The sequence below is a fragment of the Astyanax mexicanus genome, chromosome 3 (genome assembly GCF_023375975.1).
Source record: "Astyanax mexicanus isolate ESR-SI-001 chromosome 3, AstMex3_surface, whole genome shotgun sequence".
NCBI classification, from domain to species: domain Eukaryota; kingdom Metazoa; phylum Chordata; class Actinopteri; order Characiformes; family Acestrorhamphidae; genus Astyanax; species Astyanax mexicanus.
Genome location: NC_064410.1, coordinates 32,385,753 through 32,411,925, shown reverse-complemented (window position 1 = coordinate 32,411,925; position 26,173 = coordinate 32,385,753). Strand labels below are relative to the sequence as shown.

Sequence of the window (26,173 nt, the reverse complement as noted above, 5' to 3'; positions counted from 1 at the left end):
TTATCTGCTATCTAAAGTAAAAATTGTATGTGGATTTAGAAATGGGTATACAAGTCATTTTCTATTCAAAATTGGCTCCTGTAAAATTTTGCTAAAACAAGCAATTTAAGGGGAGTTCCCTGGACAGGATTAGGCCTAGTCGTAGTCTATGTTTTCCTTTCAATGGAAATCCTGCAGTCATAATACCGTGTAGTCCAAGACTAAGCTTGATCCCTGTGCAGAAATCTACCCAATAATGTATTATATGTACCACAGAAACAAATGTAAATGATAATGCTATTGCTAATGCTACCCCATATTTACCTACACTGTATAAGCATGTAAGGAATGGACTCGTAAACCCTATTTGGACTGGATCAGTTTAGGGGGTCCTGGGAATTTTCTCTTTTATGGATGATTTTACTCCCATCCGGAACGACCATGTTCATGTTTTTCTCAATTTCCAGAGAAATACAGCTTAGACCTGAAGTTCCTTATTTAGGGCCAGACACAGACCCACATCCTCAGAGATCTATGCCTCAATTTAAACCCAGAGATCATCACTGTCCTAGTCTGATGTCTGCTGGCCTCAGCTGCCTCTCCCCCTCAGCTAGAAATATCTGCATAGCTCGGTAGAGCAGATGGACCCCCAGCTCACGCTTCCTCTTTGCAGTCCAGGTGGACACCACCCCATAATAGTCACCTCGTTTTTTATTGGTCAACATCTTCAGGCCTGTACAGAGAGAAGAATAATTACCATAATTAATGAGAAGTACATATTATATTTTATATTTGCATCTCAATATATTTTGGGAAAAATATATTGGCAATTCTGTTGTTATAGTTGACATGCACAGAAATATAAGGTGGTTTATTAAATGTAATTAAAAATGTTATGCTTACTGATTTAACAACTGAACTGTATAAAATTTTATATTATTTAGATTAGCTGTTCTACATTAAAAGTTTTCTTTATAGTTTTGTGTAAATCCTCTTCTTCAATACACCAATTATCAGCTCTAAAGCTTGATCACTGTTATAATTTATCAGAAATAGCAATCATTGTCAATATCAATATTTTTCCAACTTTAAAGCTAATTTCTAACTTTCAAAGCACTTATCAAATGTCTGATTGTTCAAAAGTTTGTCAAATCATTAGTATAAAGGGCAAATCATTTTAGCTAACACTACAGCCAAGTTCATCATGCAGAAATAAAACAATTGTCTTTTTTTATAACATGGCTCACAAAAAGTAAATGATGATGATGATAAACCCTTAAAACCATAATACAGATCTGGGAAAAAAATAAGAGCCCACTTAAAAATGATGAGTTTCTTTGATTTTACCAAATTGAAAACCTCTGGAATATAATCAAGAGGAAGATGGATGATCACAAGCCAGCAAACCAAACTGAATTGCTTAAATGTTTGCACTATGAGTGGCATAAAGTTCCAAAAGCAGTGTGTAAGACTGGTGGAGGAGAACATGCCAATGCATGAAAACTGTGATTAAAAACCAGGGTTATTCCACCAAATATTGATTTCTGAACTCCTTAAACTTTATGAATATTGTATGAATATGAACTTGTTTTCTTTGCATTATTTGAGGTCTGACAGCTCGGCATCATTTTGTATTTGGGAGAAATGTTTTCTGTAGTTTATAAAATAAAACAAGAGTGTTCATTTTACTTAAACATATACCTAGAAATAGCAAACTCAGAGGAACTGAAGTAGTCTCTTATTTTTTCCAGAGCTGTATGCGGCCAAATTACAGGCTGATTCCATTAAAACAATTTGATTTTCCATACCGATAGCATCCACCATGCAGGCCTCACGTGTGTATGCCTCTACCGGGATGACATTCTGGAAGCAGTGCAGAGAAATCACACCTTGGCCAGAATTCCACACCTGCAGGATGTGCTGCACCTTCGAGCAAAGTTTCTGAAGGAGAACAAAAGATATTTAGGTTAGAAGTCCACTGTACTCTGTCTTTAATAACATAAAAAAATAATAATGTCCTAGGCATTAGTTTTGGCACCTGGAACCTGAGTCTAGAAAAGTGTTTAGATTATCCAGTCCTTCTTAATTTATTGTAGCAAAATGTGGATTTATAAAGTGATCCATATCCATAAGATCTGCACAGTCATTCCCAATAAAAAAAGGCAATTGGTAACATAAACGTACACATAAACATAAAAACTTATTTGGAGTAGCATTTACATATATCAGATTGTATTAAAACGTAAAAAACAACAACAACAACAACAAACAAAAAATACAAAATGAAAAATCTAATTTTCTCAAACCTTGGAGGTTTTATCTCCTCTGAAATATTCCAGTGCTTCATAAAGGTGGCTGTATGGTCTAGAACGTTTCCCTTTTCCAACGTAGAAGATCGCACTGACAAAAGTCTGAAAACGTTCCTGAGGGGTCATGGAGTGACTCCGGTATGGAAGGTTCTTCGTCACTCTGGATAAGTAACCAGATTACATATGATTATTCCTATCCTATCGCATAATTATAAGATATGATCATATGGACAGTTATTTTACTATTTTACAATAATTAAACAATTATATAATTAGACATCTTGTTGGAATTTTTTTTTTTTTTTACCTGGGATCCAGTAGCAGGTAGTTAAAGCTGGACTTTATAATGCCCTCGCGCCATTTCTTATTTTGATCTGGCTGATCAAACTGCTCACAAAGTGCAAACTCATCTGCCTTGCAGTCGGGCAGATGGAACGAAGAGAGAACCTTATTCAGCTCTGGGGTGTAAGCTGTAGGTAAGCAGAAAACAGCAAATAAGCATTTTTTCTTAAAAAAAAATAATAATAAAATATTGTGTCTGTCTCCTTTTCTCATTTTTTTCTTAATTATGTAAATAGTTTACACTTAATTAATTGTATTATAATTATAATTATAATTTCATTTTAAGGTACTCAAATCAAATTTTCCAAGCAAATCTATTTGTAGTAAAAGCTTTTATAAAGCTCATGCTGTTCGTTTAAAATTCTACTGAAATAGTAGGAATTTGTAACTTTAGTGATTTAGAGCTTTTTGTTTTCGTATTTTAAAGAGGAGTTCACTTTATTTAGCATTTAATCCCCTTAGGTTAAGTAAGTTTTAATTGTTATTGTTATATAAAAATAAACTGAAGTCAGTAGTTGGAATTGGTACACACCAGTGAACGCAGATGAACTGTCCTCAGCTTTCTGCTGGGTGGCTGATGTATTCTGAAGCGCTCGTAATCTCTGGATGTACAGCGGTCGTGTTTGTGCGTTAATTGGGCCGGGACGTTCTCCGAGCTCCACCAGTCTGCGCCTGAGCTCACGGTCCGTCAGCCCTTTGGTATCGAGAGCGTCCTCTCTGCTGGGGCGCCGGTTTTCTTTTTCCTTTTCTGGACTTCCTCCCTCGGCCTGCAGAGTGCGCCAGTCATACAGCACTGTGTCCTCACTGGTGGACGTGAGAACGCTGGAACTCATGGAGCTGTTGGATGTTGGAGGAACGTGTGTTTCTATCAGTTCATGGCCTTCTTCAGTGTCTGTATAAAGGTATTCCACTGGCTCATCCATGTCGGTGATTATTGGACGTCCTCCAGGCGTGTACGAGAGGTTGGCCAGCGTTTGGGGTCTGGATTGGCAGTTGAGTCTGCTCATACTGTACCTAGGTGTGCAACCGGAAGAGGAACCCTCAGCTCTGCTTTTTTGGGGCCTGGAAGAATCAAGACTAGAGCTAGAACCTGATTCTAGACTTGCCTGAGATGGAGAAGACTCTTCTTGAGAGCTAATTTCACAATAATGTTCATTTGAAGCATATGAGCTTCTGTAAGGTGTTTGCATTGGCTTTGCAGCACATTTACGTCTTTCGCTTGAGGTGGACGCGTCTGACGTTAAAAATTCCCTTTCATCCTCAAACACAGGAGGTGAGCTGGAATGTTGCTCCAGCTTAACACTACCTGTTTGAGGTTCAGACTGGCTGCAGACTCTGCTCTTAGTGTTTCTGGGTGTGCAACTGGAAGTACCACCATTATAAACTCGGCCTCTCTGAGGCCTGGAGCAATCCAAACTAGTGACAGTCTGAGACTGAGAAGATTCATCTCCATACGCTCTACAATTTTCTCTTAAAGCATAAGAGCTCTTGTAGGAAGTCTGCGCTGTTTGAACTGGAGCATTGTTTTGTCTTTCGCTTGAGGTGGAAACGTCTGATGTTAAAAATTCTCTCTCTGCGTCAAGCATAATTTCTGCATGCTGACGGACTGGAGACTTACTACTGTAGCTACTACTTATAACATCATCCTGACAACTGACACTATCTCCTTCAGAACCATCCTCAGCATCGCTCCTTGGGATTATGACCGTGTCAGCCAAGCTTTCAGAGATAATAAGTGTGTCTGCTTGGCTCGGGTTCTCGTCAAAGCTTTGGACTGAAGACACCTTCAGGTTTCTCATGCTGACATTAATGTCATCTAACCCATTTTCCTCAAAACAATGTCCTCCAGACTGGGTTTCTTCTGAGTTGTGGGGATATTTGTGTTGCGGAGTGTTGCGGCGCACCCTTGTTGGTGTGGGCAGGGTGTGTTCAAAAAGAGAAGAAGTGGAGAACACAGATGGAGAGATGTTGCTGCATCTCTGTGAGCAGCGGCTGAGTCGCGAGCGCGTCCTGCCGGTTACGAAAGGGCTTGGAGTGTTCATCTGTTCTTCAGTCTCCAGAATGCTGCTATGGGGTTGAGATTTATCCCCTGTCTGTGTTTTTGTGCTTTGGTCTGCGATCAAGTTGATACTTCCCTTGTCAGACTCTTCTGTGCTCAATCCAGAAGAATGAGACTCTCCATGAGACTCTTTAGCAGCATCTCCATGTTCATCCCCCAAAATTTCCTCTTTCTCCAAAGGTGAGAAGTGTCTATTATGCTCAGACCCTTCTATTGCAGTCTTATACTGATCACTATCACAGCTGCTGTACTTACTAGATCCACTACTGCTAAAAACAGGAGCCTGATTGTTACTTTTTACCTCATTGACACTATTAGAAAACACATCATCATTATTATTATCATCATCATGTTCATCACCACTTAGTTCCTCAAGCAGTCCTGGTCCCATTATTGTCTTTTCAAAGTCTTCCTCTCGCATACTTCCCCCACGACAAAACACAAACACATTGTCTGGGGAGGTCACGTCAATGCCTTGGTTTTGCAACACTGTGGTCATTCGTCCTGAATCCAAAAAGTCTGAATACTGGGAGAAATCTACAGTCGTGTCCCCAAAATTCTCACATGTTCTTCCATCTGGGCTCCGGAAACTCTGTGCTGGAAAATACTCATTAGAATCCCTGAATGTGACACTCTTCCGGCTTGGTTGAAGAAACTGCGCAGAACGCTCTGAATTCAAACAGAAATCTTCATTCTTGGGCAGGGCTTCCCACTCTGGACTTTTAAAGTCAATAACAGACAGACGGGTGCTGGACAGAACTGGCAGTGTATCTCCAAAAGCTTCTGTTCTGTCAAACACCTCACTCTCACGTCTGTTCAGTCCAGAAACATCAGAAAGCCAGGAATCATGAGCTCCTCTGTCTCTGAAGGGCTGCCCACTTATCCCAGACATCCTGAAAAAGCTGGACTGCCTGGTGCTGCTCAGTGGTCCCTCACCAAAATTGCTCAGCATTGAGAGGTCAATGCTGCTGTCCCTCAAAGAGTGGCCAGAGTAGATCGCTGGTAACAAAAAAAAAAGAAGAAGAAGAAGAAAAGATTTATTTTAATTTAAGTTCTATTGCAGGCATTTAAATGCAGTTTTCCATATTACATTTTTCTACCAATCTTAATACACTACTCATTTGCTAATTTGTTTGTGGACACCATATATAATAAATGTATTCAGCCTCTTTGTGTTGCTCTTATTGCAACTGACACTGATGTGCAAATTCACACACACACACACACACAGCTTGGGGAGTTGGGACATTCTAACATCAACGCTCTTTTCAATGAATGCAATCAAATTTTAGAGCTACATAATACAGATACAGCAATATATGGCTTTAAATGCAAAGCACATTATGGACCTTGTAAGTCATTTACTCACATTTATCAAGCTACCGCATTAGGGTGTACTATTGGTACTTATATATTTTAGTGTTTTTGTTTCATTTGCATTTACATTTATGTCATTTTGACTGCCGCTCTAATCAAGAGTGATGTATGTCTGCATCATGATACACAGGCTAGTAATGTTGCATTAGAATTGTGGCACAAAGACTCTTATTGCAGCAGAATTGTTCTGAAAATAAGTCAATGTGGACTTAGGGAGGGAGGGCAGTGTTGTTTCCCACAATGATGCAGCAACAACTGTGCAATAAACGTTTTTGTCATTACAGAAGCACATATATAACTCTTACAGTTATAATTACTTACAGTATTGGAATTTGGGCATGTCTTCATATTCCACTTGTGGTGCCTGAGACTCAAACTCCTGCAGCAAGCTGGCACATTTACTGTTCTCCTCCTGTTCAGCCAGATCTGCTGGCTTATTTCCATCCTGAAAGCAAAATAATGACGAGTTCAGCTTTATTTACTGCTTTTATTTATAAGAGTCACCTCATTTTGTGCATACACAAAATAATCAGCATGAATTGTCTTTTGGAAATGTGATAAATATACTGAATGTTTTTCTATACTCTTACATGGTCTTTAAGGCTGGGGTTCCCACCATTTTTCAGGAGTAATTTGAGATTCTGATAGCAACCCCATGATGCGGCAATATGTAACGGAGTCAGATCCTCACTAGACCTAGAACAAGGCAGAAAACATTATTCAAATACTTTAAAATCTATACTGAATCTATTGTTTTTCATTCTAAAACAAATACATCCAAAACAAGCTTGGAGAAAAATATCTGACACACACATACAGCCTGGATCTACTGTACTTTACGAACCTGAGGTTTGGGTCAGCACCGTGTTGCAGGATGAGTTTAAGGCAGCGAAGTCCTTTCTCTGACTCTTTACCTGCAGCCAAATGAACAGCAGCTAAACCCTCAGGAAGCATAAGGTTAGGGTTGACCCCCTGCAGCAACAAAGACTCGACTGTCCTGTTACAAAAAATATAAACACAGCACAAGTGTTAAACACAGAAAAGACACATACAGTATACACTGGAACATTACACAAAAATCATCTTTAAATAGGGGATACCAATAAAGTGACCACTGAGTGAAAGCTTGAGGTAGATATTTCTAATAAAGAGATTGACGAGTGTTTATTACTGTTGTACCAATGTGTTACTGCATTATGTGATTTTTAAACTTTTATTTTTATCTCTGAAACTTTAGATAATACAGTTACTCAACCAGTAAATGCAGTTATTTTAGGCATATTATTTCTTATTTATATTCTCAAAATATCAGAATTTATAAGCATCTATAGACTACCGGTACCTAAGTCAGAGTTGGTATTGGTATAATTACTAAGTACTAGCCATTATATACCTATATATATGCACGTTTATTCAGTATTCTTCTGGTCATATGTATGTGTTTATTCAGTAATGTTATTATCTGCTAATGTCTGCACCTCTTGCACATTGGCTTTTTATCTGTTAGGTTCTAATGCATATTTTGTAGAGAATTTCTATTTATTGTTTAATCAAATTAATCAAATTGTTGTTTTAATGTGATTTTCAAAATTGGATAATCAAGACTGAACATCTTTACATATAAAAGCTGCCAGAGGGAATCTCAGGAGATAGACATTTGCTTCAGAAACATGTAAAGAACTATTTTATGTGACAGTAATTTTCATATTTTACATTAATTACAATTGAAGTAGTTTAATACAAAAGCTGCGTGTAAAGATTGAGGGGGTTGTTTACTATTCGTTAAATTAAATGTAAAGAAAACACTAGCTTGTGCATCACTGTAAATGATCAGTTTCTTTACAAATATGCGCTATATATGATAGGGTACATAGTGATATTGGTATATAGAATATATTACATTGTATTCTTGCACTCTTTGCATTAAGTGAGATAGTTGTATCTATAACTGACAGTATTATTTATAGTGAATATATAATTATTTATAGTTATTGTTAATACTTTTAAAAGTTTATAAATGCCTTATTACAATAAGTGAGCTATATTTATCGTTTTTTTTATATAGTTACATAGTAATTGTGCTGTGGCTTTCCTACTGACATTTAAAAATCTGCTATAGGTATAAAAAGGGAAAAGTGTATCCCCAGGTTTATAAATTAAAGTGTGTGAACACAGTATCAACATACACAGATAAGGTTCAGTAGAAAATAGAATCGGTGGTAATGAGCAGTATCCTCGGTCAGTCGACAGGGCTGGCCGAGTGAATTTTGCTGATCTATCGACTTTAACGTTACCTGAGATCCGTGTCGTTCACTGCAGTGTACAGTAGAGAGGCGGGATCTGAATCCCTGCTCTTCAGAGGCATGGTGTCTGTGTTTCTCGGTTTCTGAGATCCTGAGAGATAAACTTTTAGCGGATTTTCCGCATGAAGCTCATTAGCTTTAGCTACATAAACCGCACAAAACGCGGCTGCTTTCAGATCAGGACCTGCGAGGCTTTCCTGCATTTAAACGGTCAATAATGCAGTAATGTAGTCAATTATCTCATCGTTTATTTGATGGAAAGTAAAGCAGAGTTCGCTGATAACTCAGTTTCTCTCCTTTCTCTGATTAAATTTCCCTCCGTTGATGTTTGTGTTGTTTCTTTGGAGAGTGGCTGTCAGACCCCACAGCGGCTCCTGTTGGACGGAGGACAAACGATTTTATCCACCCTTTTTATATATAAATATTAATATATATATATATATATATATATATATATATATATATATATATATATATATATATATATATATATATATATATATATATATATATATATATATTAATATTAATATATAACATATTAATATAATATGTTATATCTACATGACAACTTCTAATTTAAGCACATTATTCATTTAATATTATTTAGATAAATAATAGCAATACATTACCTCTTGATCTTGTTCTTTTAATCCTTCTACCGTGAACTACATTTATTTTTATTTTGTAACAAAAACCACAACGCTACCCTGATAACAAAGAACATCGGGTTTTCTTTTTTTTTGGTGCATTACATATTTTAAGGTTGATGATGGAAAAACAACTTTAAACAAAATTTATTTAACATTTTCTTATAGGCATCGGTTATTGTTGAAATTTTGACATTGGATCAACGATTATTTAAAGGTTTTGAATGGTACTTTTAAATGAAAGGTGCTTCCCACAGTTAATAATTTAAATATAATATTAATACTTTAATTAATCGATTAAATGACAGTGCATGACATAATTATAGAATTCCAACATCATAAAAATATTTAATATAAGTAAAGTATGTATACATATACAAAACATACATATAAAACAGCTATTATTATTATTATTATTATTATTATTATTATTATTATTATTATTACAACAGCGTTTTTTCAGTCGGTGATCTGTTTCTCGATAATCTGTTAACCTGCGCTGTTCCGCTTCTCCGTGATCGATTTTTATTCCTGCCCGTATCCCACACTGCTTTGCTCTTCAAGACTGTCCAGTCATTCTGCATTAGCTTTAGCGTTAGCTTCTCTCAGGAGCCGCGGCTTTATTTCGGTCTGAGTTTAGCTCTGTTTTTTACTCCAGGAGTTTGATTAAACTCCACAGGTCGGTTCAGGATGAAGGAGCTCACCGCCAAGAAGCGCGAGAGGAGCAAGGAGAGCCGCGCGGAGAAGCAGAAGGACCCAGGGCCCGAGACCCCCGAGCCCGAGCAGCCGGAGGAGGAGAGCACCGGGAAACAGGACCAGACCACCCTGGAGGGTCAGAAACACAACAAAACACTAATAATACTAAAATATTCACATCTTAACACACCTTACACTGACTCTGCAGGATTAGGAGACCAGGAAACAGGACCAGACCACCCTGGAGGGTCAGAAATACAATAATTAATATTTACTAATATACTTACACCTTAACACACCTAACACTGACACTGCAGGACCAGAAACACAATGAAATACTATTAATATTAATATATACACACCTAACACTGACACTCTAGGATTATTAGACCAGGAAACAGGACCAGACCACCTTGGAGGGTCAGAAATACAATAATACTTATATTTACTAATATACTCATACCTTAACACACCTAACACTGACACAGCAGGACCAGAAACACAATAAAACACAAATAATGTTAATATATACACACCTTAACACACCTAACACAGACACTGCAGGATTATGAGACACACTCTTATTAACACAATCACACACTAACAATAACACTAACCAACCAATTACACTACTAGCTACTGCAGGAGAGTGGGAGACAGGACCAGACCACACTTGAGGGTCAGAAACACTAACAATAATATATGTACACATACATTTGTTACTGCCAAGTCATTCTACTGGAATTTTTTTTTCTCCCTCCACTGAATGTTGCACTGCAATCTAAGGTTTCACATAATCTAAACAGTGTTAACACTGTTATAATCTTAACAGTAATAGTTTATTGACACTGCTATAATCTCATGGGTAAACAGATATTTAAATTTGTAAAAAAAAAAAAAAAAAAAAACACACACAATTACAATGCTGAAATCTGAACACAGTACTGGTTACACTTATTTGGTTGTAGTCTGAACATTAGACTCACTTCTACACAGTTATCATTTGTAAACACACAGGTCATAAACACAATGGTCATTTTTATAGTAAACAGGAAGTTGCTGGGGATAAGTTCATTTTGAAACAAATGCAAGTTTTAATTAAGTAAATAAACAAAGCTAATCCAGTTAAACTTTTTTTTTTATTGCAGATATCCGTGAGCATGTGAAACAGATAGAGAAAGCTGTGTCCGGTAAGGAGCCACGGTTTGTCCTGCGTGCGCTGCGGGCTTTACCTTCAACCAGCCGACGTCTCAACCCCAACGTATTGCACAAAGCCATTTCCGGCTTTTACACATCCAACGCTGCAAGCAAGGAGTTCCTGCTTGGCTTTCTGGAGGAGGTACAACATAGTTCACTGCTTCACCAGGAAAATCAATGACTGAATTAAAGTAGATAGTTTAACCAAAACATGCTTTTTGTTTAGCTAAATGTAGTTAACCAACTAAGCCATGTTTAGTCTCTGATGTTTATTTCTTTCACTGAATGTTCTGATTTTTCTAAAGAATGGAAAAGAGCTACGAAGACCTGCAACAGTAGCTTGAATTTCAGTTTTTTTTTTTTTTAAGACAGCAGATCATGCAGTGTCTTAGCTGATAAACAAGATTTGGGATAGATAAATGTTTCACCAAACCTTTGCTTAATATTTTAAGTCTATATAACACATTTTCCCTCTTTTGGTAAATTTTGTTTTTAGCATATTTCTGTTTCTCATTTTCTCTCAGCCGATGGACACTGAGGGAGATGTGCAGTTTAGGCCTCGTACTGGTAAAGCAGCAGCCACTCCCTTGATTCCTGAAGTGGAGGCCTACCTTCAACTTCTGCTAGTGGTCTACCTCACCAACAACAAGCGCTACAACGAGGTAGGTTTGAAGTGAACAACAGGACCAACTCTGATTGAACAACAGGACCAACTCTGTCACATGAAGCTTCACCAAATCTTTCACAGCTCCACTTGAACACAGCATGCTTGATGGGGATAACTTTTTTATATTACAACTGATGCTTTTGCAAAGACAAAGAAATCAAAAGAAAACCATATGTCCCTTTGTGAGCAACAGTGGCAAAGAAAAAATATTTAGGTAAATAGCTAAAACAGCCATGGAAGCAATTCATGTATATGTCAATATAATCAATTGTAATGGATGGGCAATTAATCTGAGGCAGGTGATATAAACTGAAATGTTAGGTGACTGGTCTGTGGTGGGTGATGGGGAAGCCTGACTTCCAGTAATTCCATAAGTGTTGTGAACAGACAATTGGGCCGTTATTAAGTCTAAAGAAGGTTTTGCTGGAAGTTTGACAGTTGTCAATTGGTAGACCTCACAGAAGCATCTAATATTTATGGGGGTATTAAATATACTTGTGTGTTTTTTTTTTTTTTTTTCTTTCTTTTAACTTAAACTTATTTTTTCCCCACTGTGCCTTTTAGGCTCAGAAGGTTTCGGACAACCTCCTGCAAAAGATCAGCTCTCAGAACCGCAGGGCTCTAGACCTGGTGGCAGCAAAGTGCTACTACTACCACTGCCGCGTCTACGAGTTCCTTAACCAGTTGGATGCAGTGCGCAGGTGGGCACCACTGATGGAAAAACAAATTTACTATGATTACTTATTGAATTGCTCCACTTTGGCCATTCAAATGGGCATGCACGCAGTGGAGGGGGTTCATCTATGATTTAAAAAAAATGTTAGTCCAGCATATTGTAAAATGTTATTGTTGCATTAATGCTTACCTGTGTGATCAGATTTCCTCTATTATAAAGAGTTGTTATTGGTTAAGACAAATCTTCTGAGCAGGGCTGTATTGGCACTAGTGTTTTAAGTGAGAACGAGACATTAAAAATTATCCTTTCTTTTTTATCATTGCAGTTTTCTACACACACGCCTGAGGACCGCCACGTTACGTCACGATTCAGACGGCCAAGCCACCCTGCTGAACCTGCTGCTGCGCAACTACCTGCAGTACAACCTGTACGACCAGGCAGAGAAATTGGTGTCCAAATCTGTCTTTCCTGAGCTGGCCAACAACAACGAGTGGGCTCGATACCTCTACTACACAGGTCAGTCAACAGTGTAATACTGTAATAGACCAAAGGAGGCATATGGGGCAATATGGCTTCTGTTGATTTTTTTATTTTTTTTTTACAGCTATAACATTTTTAATTGAAAATTAACACATTCTTACTCAAATATTTGTTTTGGGCTAAAAAGGTATGCTACATTTCAGTGTTTGTGATGTTTTTGATATATATATATATATATATATATATATATATATATATATATATATGTATATACATATATGTATATACATATACGTATATACGTATATGTATATACGTATATGTATATACATATACGTATATACATATACGTATATACATATACGTATATACGTATATGTATATACGTATATGTATATACATATACGTATATACATATACGTATATACGTATATGTATATACATATATGTATATACATATATATATATATGTATATACATATATATGTATATATGTATATACATATATATATGTATATATATATATGTATATATGTATATACATATATATGTATATACGTATATGTATATACGTATATGTATATACGTATATGTATATACGTATATGTATATACGTATATATATATACGTATATATATATATATATATATATATATATATATATATATATATATATATATATATATATATATATATAGGTATATATATATATAGGTATGTATATGTATATATGTGTATATATATATATATATATATATATATATATATATACAGTGAGTCCAAGAAGTATTTGATCCCTTGCTGATTTTCTTTGTTTGCCCACTAATAAAGACACTATCCTTCTACACTTTTAATGGTAGATATATTCTAACATGGAGAGACAGAATATCAAGACAAAAATCCAGAATATAAATTTAAAGAATATATTTTAATTAATTTGTATTTCAATGAGGAAAATAAGTATTTGATCCCTCTTGCCAAACACACTCAATACTTAGTGGCAAAGCCTTTGTTTGCAAGCACAGCGGTGAGACGTTTGTTGTAGTTAACCACAAGTTTAGCACACACACCAGGGGGAATTTTGGCCCACTCTTCTTTGCAGATCCTCTCTAAATCATGAAGGTTGGTGGGCTGTTGCTTGGCAACTCTGACCTTCAGCTCCCTCCATAGATTTTCGATCGGATTGAGGTCTGGCGACTGGCTGGGCCACTCCATGACCTTAATGTGATTTTTCTTGAGCCAATCCTTTGTTGCCTTTGCTGTATGTTTAGGGTCGTTATCATGTTGGAAGACCCAACCACGGCCCATTTTCAGATCCCTGAGGGGAGGAGGTTGTCCCTCAGGATTTTGCGGTACATGGCTCCATCCATCTTCCCAGTGATGCGGTGAAGTAGCCCTGTACCCTTGGCAGAGAAACACCCCCAAAACATTATGCTTCCACCTCCATGCTTGACGGTGGGCACAGTGTTCTTGGGGTCATAGGCAGCATTTTTCTTCCTCCACACATGGCGGGTGGAGTTGAGGCCAAAAAGTTCAATTTTGGTCTCGTCTGACCACAAAACCTTCTCCCAATAACTTGGTTCATCTTTCAAATGATCATTGGCATACTTGAGGCGCGCCTCCACATGTACTCTCTTCAGCAGGGGTACCTTTCGGGCACTGCAGGATGTGAATCCATTGTTGCGCAAAGTGTTGCCAATTGTTTCCTTGCAAACTGTGGTCCCAGCTGCCTTCAGGTCATTTGCTAACTCCTGCCGAGTGGTTGCAGGACGATTTCTGACCGTTCTCAGCATCATTGCCACCCCACAAGGCGAAATCTTCTTTGGAGCACCGGGCCGAGGTCTGTTGATTGTCATGTTATACTCTTTAAACTTTCTGATAATTGCACCAATAGTTGTTACTTTCACATCCAACACCTTACTAATCTTTTTGTAGCCCATTCCAGCTTTGTGAAGGTCAACAATTCTGACTCTGAGGTCCTGTGACAGCTCTTTGATTTTACCCATGTTGGAGACTTGAAATCTGTGTGATCTGTCTGATTCTGTGGACAGGTGTTTTTCACACAAGTGATTAGTGAGAACAGGTGGCTTCAGGTCAGGTAACAAGTTGATTGGGAGTGTCTAACTGGTCTGTAAAAGCCAGAACTGCTAATGAATACTAAGGGATCAAATACTTATTTCACTCCATGAAATACAAATCAATTAATATATATTCCTTAGATTTATTTTCTGGATTTTCTTTTTAATATTCTGTCTCTCCATGTAAGAATACATCTACCATTAAAAGTATAGAATGATCATGTCTTTATTAGTGGGCCAACGAAGAAAATCAGCAAGGGATCAAATACTTCTTGGACTCACTGTATATCAAAAACATCACAAACACTGAAATGTGTATATATATATATATATATATATATATATATATATATATATATATATATATATATATATATATATATATGAGATCTGGGAATACCGGTGAAAAAATATAATTAGTGAATCGTGGGGTTGTAAATAGGCTTGTAAAGCAGTGGAGGTGCATTTTTGTCCCAGCAAACTTTACACCTTCACTAAATGAGTGTCATTATTGCTACATTTAATATTTTTAATTTAAAATAATATTTTAGGTGTACAGCCTTTGCACATGTAGAAAAGCTCAATGTGTGCATGTCTTCCTTCTTAGCTTGCAAAAATGTAGTGCAGTCCTAAATATGAAGTTCTGGACTGTTATGTTTTCACAACTGAAGACATAGACTAGCAATGGTACGCTTTAATTAATGCTATTTTACACATTTTTTGTGTTTTAAATGTGCACAGTGTGAGTAAAATGTAAATGTTGTGTCTGCAGGACGTATTAAGGCCATCCAGCTGGAGTACTCAGAAGCCCGGAGGACTCTGACTAATGCACTACGCAAAGCCCCTCAGCACACCGCTGTGGGCTTCAAACAAACTGTGAGTACTTCACGGGTTCTGTTCTTTATTTTTTTGTGTGTTCCAGTCTAGAATTCATTCAGATGAGAAAATAAACCATATTTTTCTCTTTCTTTCTCTCTTTCATAGGTGCATAAGCTGCTGATTGTAGTTGAGTTGTTGCTTGGGGAGATTCCTGACAGGCTGCAGTTCCGCCAGCCTTCTTTAAAGAGATCTCTCATGCCCTACTTTCTCCTTACTCAAGGTACTACTCTTCTCAGACTTCTACTACTAATTTCATTATGTGCAGCTCAGTTAATTACAGGAAAGTGATAAGGTTACATAACAGCAATAAATGAAATAAATACAATTTAAAAGCTTCAATCTTAGTTAATAGTGAAAGATATAACTACAGTTTACACTGTATATTATTAATATTCTTTTCATACTACTGGATTCAATCAGCAAGTATTGTGGTGCCTCCTAGAGGACAATATCCAAAGGTGTCCAGAAAAGTATCTTCTATTGAAAATAGTTGTTACTGCAGAAACATAGAGTGACATAGAAGTTCCTTTCTAGAACTATAGTGAAGTTTCTTAGTCTAACATCATCTATTAGCTGAGCGACTGGAGTGTGTTAGACCTTGTCTGACTTTAATTTTGGTGTAGAATGAAATTTAGGTATAATTATTATACATAGTAATACAGTAGAAATGTATTATACTTTTAGCCTGTTACTGTTCTCTGAAATGTTACCATCTGTCTATAGTATTACAGTATCAGGCACATAATAATATGCACATACATGCACTCAGAACTTGGAGCAAATATTTGCAGATAATTTAATTCTGTTTCTGTGTTTCGTGTTCAGCGGTGAGGACTGGGAATTTGGCCAAGTTTAACCAGGCCTTGGATCAGTTCGGTGAGAAGTTTCAGACTGATGGCACCTACACACTCATCATCCGCCTGCGACACAATGTCATCAAAACAGGTAAACCCACCAGCTGCTATAAATACATTTATTAATATTCAGTGCCATGCAAAATATTTCAGCCCTATAATGCTAAAAGTTAAATAGTCAGCTCTTTCAAACATTAACTTCTTTTTGCTCAAAAGTGTGTCGGGGTGTTTTTTTTTTCTCTCTCTAAAGATCAGAATGATTAAAAAGTTTTGAAGTGCTTCCTGGGATATCACTTAGATATTATTTTGTAGCTTTTTTCAGTGTAGGCATCTGATCTTTTGGTTCGTCTATTTCTTGTTAATGTTATTTAACAAAGTTATCTATATTTACGGGAATGGAGCATGGAAATAATTGATATACTGTGTAAATCATCAAATATGTGTGACTTCTCAATTAATATTGATGTTCATTTCGCAGGTGTAAGAATGATTAGCTTGTCTTATTCCCGTATCTCGCTGGCTGACATCGCTCAGAAACTACAGCTGGACAGTCCTGAAGATGCCGAGTTTATTGTGGCCAAGGTAATAATAATGTTGGTAGCAACAGTAAATAATGGTAGTTTTGGTAGTATGTTTATTCTCTACAAAGTACACAGAAATATCCAAGCTACAACATAAATATTATCCTTACCTCAAATAGTGTACAACTCAATACAATTATACATGCTTAAAGTTTGAGGTTATTTAATGCAGTTGTCTAGTACCAATATTTAAGAAAATTAAATTCTTATTTAAGACTAATTCACTTTATAGTGAAGTTTATTAGTTACATAGTACAAGTTAAAATATGTTTGCAATACAAATAATACATGTATTTTCCACAGCTTGTCAAAATTCTTATGCAATAAAATGAAAGCAAACATAATCGGCCAACAAATCACCTTCTATCACTTTACTTATGGTGGATCCATCCACTATATAATCCCATAAGTCCTGCAGTAAGTGCATGAATTGTAAATGTGTGAATCTTCAGGCAATCCGCGATGGAGTTATTGAGGCCAGCATAAACCATGAGAAGGGTTACGTTCAGTCAAAGGAGACCATGGACATATACGGCACACGCGAGCCACAGCTTGCTTTCCATCAGCGCATCTCCTTCTGTCTGGACATTCACAACATGTCTGTTAAGGTACGTTAATGAAGAGAGATTTTTATCAACTTTCAGATATTTACAAATGTGGATGATTATAAGCATTCTGTCATGTTCATGTTTCTCTTTCCATGAAAATTTCAGGCCATGAGATTTCCACCTAAAGCCTACAATAAAGACCTGGAGTCCGCCGAGGTAAGTGATCATACCTTCAGTTAACACAATTTTATAACTTTAAAGGGTTTTCTGCTGTTCTAAACATTGTTATATGATCAAATCATTATTTATTTAACTTTTAATTGAATAAGTCTAACCTTCTGTTATTACAGAAGTGTAATCACTTGGTTTTAGGGATGGTAGCTGGTCTGTAGCTTATTTTCATGTGTTACTTAAAAACAGATAATTTACAATCAGGAGGTCTTTCACACATCACTCTTAAAGGCACAGTAACTAGATTTTATTAGCTTTAAATTGTTGTGTTCTCGGACGGAAAACATAAAAAAAAATGATTTCTAAGTAAAATAGTTCGTAAAACAACAGGCCTTATAAGTGTCACTTGGCAATGTAGAAAGTGTAATACTTAATATATAAAATAATATATTAATTAAATTATAATGTGTTCAAACTTAATATATTTGCAGCTGTCGGATCAGACACTTGCAAATAACATTACTTGCCGTAACAGTTTTATTGCAGTTGCTATTAAGAGTTCCTATTATTTTAATATAGTTAAATGATCCTGCTAAATACAGCTCTGGAAAAAATTAAGAGACCAGATTCTCTGATTTTACTATTTATAGATAAAAGTTTAAGTAGAATGAACATTGTTTTATTCTATAAACTGCGGAGTTTAAGAGTTCAGAAATTAATCTTTAGTGGAAGAACCCTGTTTTTAACCATAGTTTTCATAAAACTTGGCATGTTCTCCTCCACCAGTCTTACACACTGCATTTGGATAGCTTTATGCCACTCCTGGTGCAAAAATTTAAGCAGTTCAGCTTGATTTGATGGCTTATGATCATCCATCTTCCTCTTGATTATATTCCAGAGGTTTTCAATTTGGTAAAATCAAAGAAACTCATCATTTTTAAGTGCTCTCTTATTTTTTCCAGAGCTGTATTATTAAGGTTTGTTGTAGATTGATGTGTCACTCAAGTTCCCTTTATTACTGGAGGGGTAAAAAAGGGGTTAGGAGGAAGAAGTGAAAGTGCACCCTAGCGTAAAAATTTGCCGTGATCCTGCTCAGGAAGTGACAAGTAACTATCTGGTGAGATGAATCCGGTCTGCTGGTTTAGGGAAAATACCGTATGAACTGGATTAGTTTGGATTGATTTTATTACGTCAGACAGCGGCGCTTCTGTAATGCTAGGACTTCCACAGCTGATTCACTCTCTTCCATAGCACTTTATTCCAGACCTGCTCAGATCCCTGAGTCAGCATTCTGACTGTCCCCACTGCCACAGAAAGGGAAATGAGTGAGTTCTGTTGCTGAGTCACATACACACCGCAAAGCCTAATTACCACTTGGTGTGTTTGTATGTGCAGAGGCTGACAGGAAGTTCAGCAGGGAAGAAATAAACTTACCTCTTTATCCTCTTTCTTATTCTTCTTAGTAATTTTACTATTAATCTCTAAATAAAGGAACAGTATTAAATTACTAAAACAGAAAATGGTGTTCTTACCTCCTCTTCTTAAGAGACCTAACGAAAATAAATCAATTAATTTATTATCGTTGTTGCTGTTTTTAATATGTGATGATTTTATCATTTATTGTTGTGTAATCAATCTGAATCTCAATAATTAAAACTGCATATATTGTTTTTTGTCTCTCCACAGGAGCGAAGGGAAAGGGAGCAGCAGGACCTTGAGTTTGCTAAAGAAATGGCAGAAGATGACGATGACAGTTTCCCGTGATCTGACGGGCCAGAAGAAACCTGATCGCTGTGTTTTTCCTCTTTCTTCTTTATCTAGCCTTTCTGTTCTGCTCCAGTCCTCTCTAAAGAAATGTTCATCCCCAGCCCTGCAGCAAGCCCATACAGCTCCATTTATCTGCTCACAGCCAGGCCCAAACTAGCCTGAATCTCACCTGCTTTCACTTTGTTTTGCAATGCAGACCTGGCCCAATACCGGTTAGACCACATAAGAAGCACCAGTTTGGTTGATACATTAAGAACAGAGAGAAAGACACTGTTTACTTTACTATTACATTGTTGAAGCCCCCAAAATTCTTCATTACTGTTGTTGTGTTTTGCATATTGATATTCTGTTGATCCATTTATGAGCCTTTTCTGGTCTGCTGTATCATTAGCTACAGCCTCTGAGTCTTCATACGAGATCTGTGTAAAAAATACAAATCAAAGCCGGAAGAAACCTCAGATTCAGGATGGATTGTGCCAGGCTGTGGTTGTTGGTGTAAAATCCTTAGAGATGAGATCATTTTCACTTTTGTAATCTCTGCAGTAATCTTGTGTTTCTGCAGGTGTGACTGTCTCTGTGGTTGGAATAATAACGCAAATGTAAAGGTTGATGAGAACTGACCTGTTCTGCTTCTGTTAACAATTTTGTCCACCAAACAGTAGTAGTAGTCTAATTATGAGTCACTCTCAAATGATTTAACAATTTCCCAACCTGGAATTTTGCAGATTTATGTAACCTGGCTGACGGCTGAGACTCTGTACAGTAAGAGGACTCTTCCTCTTGCTCTAGTAAAGGCCATGTGTGGTTTGTTTCGCAAGAGTGAATACAGTGTACAATTAAAGTTTTTCTATGAATAGTGCTTGTACTGTGTGTTTGCTTCAGTTAAATCCTTAGTTATGAACTTGCTGCATTAAAGTGCAATAACTGCTTGCTAAATCTGGAGCTGTGTATTTCTATAATAATTTGACTCATGGTTGATAAATCAGTTTATTATACTAAATAACATTTCTAAGTTCTATTTTTTTATTGTACAGTAAAAAGATAGTAGTCTCAGTATCATATATATATATATATATATATATATATATATATATATATATATATATATATATATATATATATATATATATTTATATATATATATATATATATTTATATTAGTATTAGCCTGTCAGAATAACTGCATGTAAAAATGTTATAGAACATTTTTAAATGAATTAAAAGTAGACAAATTGCTCTCTATACTTTCTGTGCACGCTGTCAGAGTGTCTTACGGCATTTAGCATAATGTGTTTGCCGATTACTGTAAAATAAACTGTACTGGTTTAGTTCCACTTTAAGCACAGATCAGTGTGTTTTTGCCCCTGCCTTTGCAGTTGCCTCCAGCTGCTGTATTGGCATGCTGTATTGACGTCAATGCTTTGTTCAAAAGCTTTGAGAAGTCTTGCTGAGCCAGGGCCCTTGCAGGCTGACTTTACACACAATCCAATTTCTTTGTTTGCTCCAGATTTGTGTTTATCCCAGTTTGGAACTGCATCAGTCAGATCAGTCTGAGCTACTGTGGCTTTAAAAGTTCTTGGGTGCAGGAGGTCCTGTGTGAGCTCATCCTTTGCTCAATGATTCTAAAGCTGGTCTTGGATGTTTAGTGCTTTTTTTGTCCAGTTTCTTTTAAAATAATAGTTTGGTCAGGAATCTTATTATATAGATACAGCTTAGGAGACCACTTCAGTTTCTGAATTAGTTTCTCAGTTTTTGCTATTAATAGGTATATATTTGAGTAAAATTAACCTTCTATAAACATTCTATAAACTACAGACAACATTTCTCTCAAATACAAATATTATCATTTAGAGTATTTATTTGCAGAAAATGAGAAATGGCTGAAATAACAAAAAAGATGCAGAGCTTTCCGACCTCAAATAATGTAAAGAAAACAAGTTTAGGTTCATAAAGTTTTAAGAGTTTAGAAATCAATATTTGGTGGAATATTTTTGGTTTTCATGCATTTTGGCATGTTCTCTGCCACCGCTTTTGGATAACTTTATGCCACTCCTGGAGCAAAAATTCAAGCAGTTCAGCTTGGTATAATGGCTTGTGACCATCCAGCTTGCTCTTGATTATATTTCAGAGGTTTTCAATTTGGTAAAATCAAGGAAACTCATTTCAGGTTTGCAACGCATTCCAAAAACAGTAAAGCATTTCCCATTTTAATATGTTGATATTCCTTTTTCCAATGTATCATGCAAACATATACTAATGTGTACAAAGGTCACTTTATTTTCTGTTTCAATATTTTCCACACATTCTCTATTGGAGACAGGTCAGGACTGCAGATAGTCCAATCCAGTACCAGTACCCTCTTTGTCTGCAGCTATGGCTTTGTAATGTGTGCAGCAGGCGATTCTGCATTATCTTGATGAAAATGCAGGCTTGCCCCTGGAAAAGGTGTGATCTTAAAGGAAGCTGGAGGATGTTGTTCTGCATTAAAGCTGCAACACAGAAATGTACTGACACAACCCCATATCAAAAGAGACCCTGACTTTTGGACTTTTGGTTTAGCATTTCATTGTTTAGCATTTTTAATTAATGTTTTATATTGACCTTTCAATTTCAAAACCATCCCTAAACAGTAAAATAAACATTAGAATAATTCTTCTAAACCATATAAAATTAGTAAAAATTTGCTTTTACTGTGCCTCGTCGGCTCTAACGCTGCTATGCTCTAATGTCTGAGTTGCTGTGTTTTCCAGTGCAGTGGGCAGGGCTAAGGTTTCATTAGCTGGTAAACTTCTTTTATTGGGTGGTTCAGGGGCCTCAATTACTATTATATGCAACACAATTAAAAAAAAAAAAAAAAAAAAAAGAAAATGTGTGATGTCCATTGTAATGGATTAAGGGTTTGAAAGCGTTAACAAATTAAAAGTTTATTTGTCTATAATTACATAATAGTTAAAGAAAACTTTTTCTGAGTTTAGGTTAACATTTTTTTCCCTACATCTCGAATATAGTCAATCTAATAAGACACAATTCATATCTCAGGTGTGCTTCTTCAGGCTCACGCTGCAGCGTTAAGGCTAATGTAGCTGACACGTAAATCACTACACCAGTTAGCAAAAGCAGGTAAAACTGCAGAACTAAAACTATTAGTTGCATCTTGAATCCTAAATTAAGCTTGTATTTCACAACTTTTCTTCCTGGTTCTGTAGGCACCCTGCCCTGCACATTTTAGTGTTTTGCTTTAACACACCCTCTGCTTCTCTGAAAGGGCTTGGTAAATAAGAGATTAGCTGAATCAAGTGTATTCGGGGAAAAGTAAGCAATGCAGAGCAGGGCTGCCCCAGGACCAGGACTGAGAAATACTGACCTATAAGCTCATGATTTAGTTTAGTGTTTTAAGGATGTTTATTGCGTAAAGCTTTATGGTTTAGAGTGTGCACATAGCAGGTCTAGTCCCTAAGGTGACATCATTTAAAAAAAAAAAATGAAAAAAATGTGTGGTCATGACTTAATAAAGTGTGGGCCGAGATCCTATTTCGTGGCCATGGCTTATTAGGTGTGGAAGAGAGATAGTTAAGTCATGGCCATGTAAGTTGTACACACGCCATACGAGTCATTCCCACGATTTAATTATCTAGTTCATTAACTTCCTAGGTTTAAGTTATACTTAAATAAAAAAACTGACCAGAAATCCCTTTTTTCCTGGATGTGTCCCCTTTTCTAGATCTACAAACATGTCTAGTGGTCTGTCAAGTTGTGCTACCCAATTATATGTGGTGCAGCGACACTGCACATGTGCTGCCCCACTAATGTTCTGTTTTTATGTGTTTTTTTATTAAATAAATAGCAGCTATATGCAAAAACCTTGTAACACCAAAATTGCACCCTTGCAGTTAATGTCAGTCGAATAAAGGTCAATATAAAAGTATTTTTCGAGCATTTCTATTGGTTGGTTTATTTATCATTTATCACTGGCAGTGTATGTTATAATGTAGTATTTAGCATGTGATTACTGCCATTAGTGGCAAGCGACTTAAGATAAATGAATTGCTATTTTAATGCTAAGAGCATGGTAAAGAAAAACAAAGAAGAGATTTAAAAGTGAAAAACAAAATTTAATAAAACGAAATTTAAGGTCCACCCCATAACCCCAAACAAAAGTATATTCACCTTTTGTAAAATAATCTGTAAGTAAAATGTGTTTGGTCACAAAACACCAAAAAATAGTACTAATCTCTGCTAAAACCATAATGTCCGGTGCAAATAGCACACACTGCTACGTACACCCGGGTGCAAATAGCATGTGCCTTATTTTTATCACACGCTTTTCGTTATTATACACGCTCGCCAGGCATGATTAAAACACTATTAAACATAATGAACACCATAAAAGTTGAAGTAAAAAAATCGATACTAAAAGGTGAAAATGAATAATAAAACTAATGATACGAAAAAAGCAGTACGTTACTTCAGCGTGTTCTGCACACGACCGCACTGTTCACCCAATCACAGGGCAGAACCCCGCCGCAGGTAAACACCGCTCTTCTCCAGGCTCTCTCTCAGACCGCCGCTCCGCTTCCAGTGTGTACAATTTATTTACAGGACTGTTTCTGATATAACGCTGCTGTTCCGCAGTGTGTGTGTGCGCGCGCCTCGCGGTGTCGGACTGAACTCAGCAGAACTGAAGGAAACTTTACAGAAACCAAAGAAACACTAAACCTCGAAGCTGCTGGAGTCTCGGCGGGGCCGCGCGCGTTAATAATTATGATATTATTTCTTTGCGGGAAACTGATGAACTTCAGGCCTGTGAAGATGAGCGCATTGTTGACTGTTGCCATGGCCACCGCGCGAGCTCCGGCTTGTCCTGTAAGTGCAGCTCGCGCTGCTGTGGTTGTGGTTCCGCATGTTTAAGTGTAATGGTGGAAACTGACGTGGCTCAGCGTGATATAGATAAAGTTTTAGGAGCCCTGTGCACCGTTCATACTAACAGAGGTGACCAGAACATGTACAGCTCCGGAAACAATTAAGAGACCACTTAAAAATGATGAATTTCTTTGATTTTACCTCAAGAGAATATAATCAAGAGGAAGGTGGATGACCACAAGTCATCAAACCAAACTCAACTGCTTGAATTTTTGCACCAGGAGTGGCATAAATTTATCCAAAAGCAGTGTGTAAGACTAGTGGAGGAGAACATGCCAAAATGCAGGAAAACCAATAATATTTCACCAAATATTGATTTCTGAAGTCCTAAAACTTTATGAATATCATCTTGTTTTCTTTTGCATTATTTGAGCTTTAAAAGCTCTGCATCTAACAATATTTTTATTTGGAATTTGGGAGAAATGTTGTCTGTATTTTATATAATAAAACAACAGTCTTTATTTTACACAAGTGGTCTTTTAATTTTCTCCAGAGCTGTATATATTTAATTTAATTTAATTATATATTTTATAGAAAATGTGTATTCTGTACTTTTGACCTTATTTCTGTTTATAGGGCCTATGTGCTAGAAATATACATAAAGCTTTATCTATAGTGACAAATTTATGCAGGTCGTATTATTATTCAAACCTGATCCAATAAAAGCTGTTTTTTGTACAGAACCACACAGTAAAATTAGCAGTGCTTGATCAACACCTAAAGAGTTAACTTTAACACTCCTTCGGAGCATATATGGTCCCACTCTACAGAGAGTAAAATGACACTGATAGCAGTGTTAAATGTTCAGTGTTAATATGGCACAGTGCAGTGTACCATTTTACTCATGCTAGTGTTGTTCATTAGTGTTATAGCAACACCTAAAGATTTCATTTTACACCGTTCAGAGTATATATGGTCCCACACAACAAGAAGTAAATATTACAGTATTAAAGTGTTAAACTTAGTATTAATGACATTGAATAGTAAAAAAAGACTTTGTTATTCAGGTTTTGCATCACGTTTGCTAGCTAACTAATACACAGTAAAACAATACAAAATATATTTAATCAAATTCAAGAGTTTGAGGGCACACCTGATGCTACGCTGAATCACGAAAATGGCAGAGATAACTCGTACACTTCCTTTCCTGCGGCAGTCCTGATGAGAGGCCGTTTTTTATCATAACATTTTTGATGGTCTTTGCAATCTAATATATACATATATATATATATATATATATATATATATATATATAAATATATATGTTTAACACTTTTTGTATTAAATAATTATATGTTCTATATATTTTTTTTATAGTTTGGACTGCTTCGGTTTTAATCTACAGAGCAGATTTTAAAATAATAAAATACAAAGAATTTAAGCTGTGTCCAAAATTTTGACTGGTACTATAAATAAATAAGTTTATACAAGTATATTTTTTGAAAGTTTTGAAAGAACCATTTCATCGGGTTTCTAATGATGATTAAGTTTTCATACTATGTTAAGACACTTATGAATCTCTTCTCACTTTTACATACAGTGAGTCCAAGAAGTATTTGATCCCTTGCTGATTTTCTTTGTTTGCCCACTAATAAAGACACTATCCTTCTGCACTTTTAATGGTAGATATATTCTAACAT

The 26,173-nt window shown here is 36.4% G+C and overlaps 3 protein-coding genes across 3 annotated transcripts in view; 2 read left to right on the top strand and 1 right to left on the bottom strand.

Annotated features, from left to right (window-relative positions):
* ankle1 (ankyrin repeat and LEM domain containing 1) lies at positions 1–8,734 on the bottom strand. Its single transcript, XM_007230779.4, has 9 exons — positions 8,361–8,734; positions 6,911–7,063; positions 6,657–6,762; positions 6,388–6,511; positions 3,163–5,688; positions 2,596–2,758; positions 2,286–2,448; positions 1,788–1,920; positions 1–712 (listed from the first exon to the last, which is right to left on the bottom strand). The coding sequence occupies exons 1-9, from the start codon at positions 8,570–8,572 to the stop codon at positions 540–542; spliced, it is 3,753 nt and encodes a 1,250-aa protein (XP_007230841.3). The 5' UTR covers positions 8,573–8,734; the 3' UTR covers positions 1–539.
* An 819-nt stretch (positions 8,735–9,553) lies between these two features.
* On the top strand, positions 9,554–20,469 carry psmd3 (proteasome 26S subunit, non-ATPase 3). The gene is made up of 12 exons (XM_007230776.4): positions 9,554–9,851; positions 10,864–11,054; positions 11,437–11,574; positions 12,144–12,280; positions 12,581–12,771; positions 15,586–15,689; positions 15,798–15,912; positions 16,518–16,637; positions 17,025–17,128; positions 17,580–17,735; positions 17,841–17,891; positions 19,533–20,469. Exons 1-12 carry the CDS (start codon positions 9,710–9,712, stop codon positions 19,608–19,610), a joined length of 1,527 nt encoding a protein of 508 aa, XP_007230838.3. The 5' UTR covers positions 9,554–9,709; the 3' UTR covers positions 19,611–20,469.
* Positions 20,470–24,208: 3,739 nt separating this feature from the next.
* The window catches only part of LOC103038265 (uncharacterized), a 7,499-nt gene continuing 5,534 nt past the window's right edge, over positions 24,209–26,173 (top strand). Inside the window, exon 1 of the mRNA XM_007230778.4 lies at positions 24,209–24,476. The gene's annotated coding sequence lies outside the window, so the exon portion shown is untranslated. The remainder of the gene's footprint in view (positions 24,477–26,173) is intronic.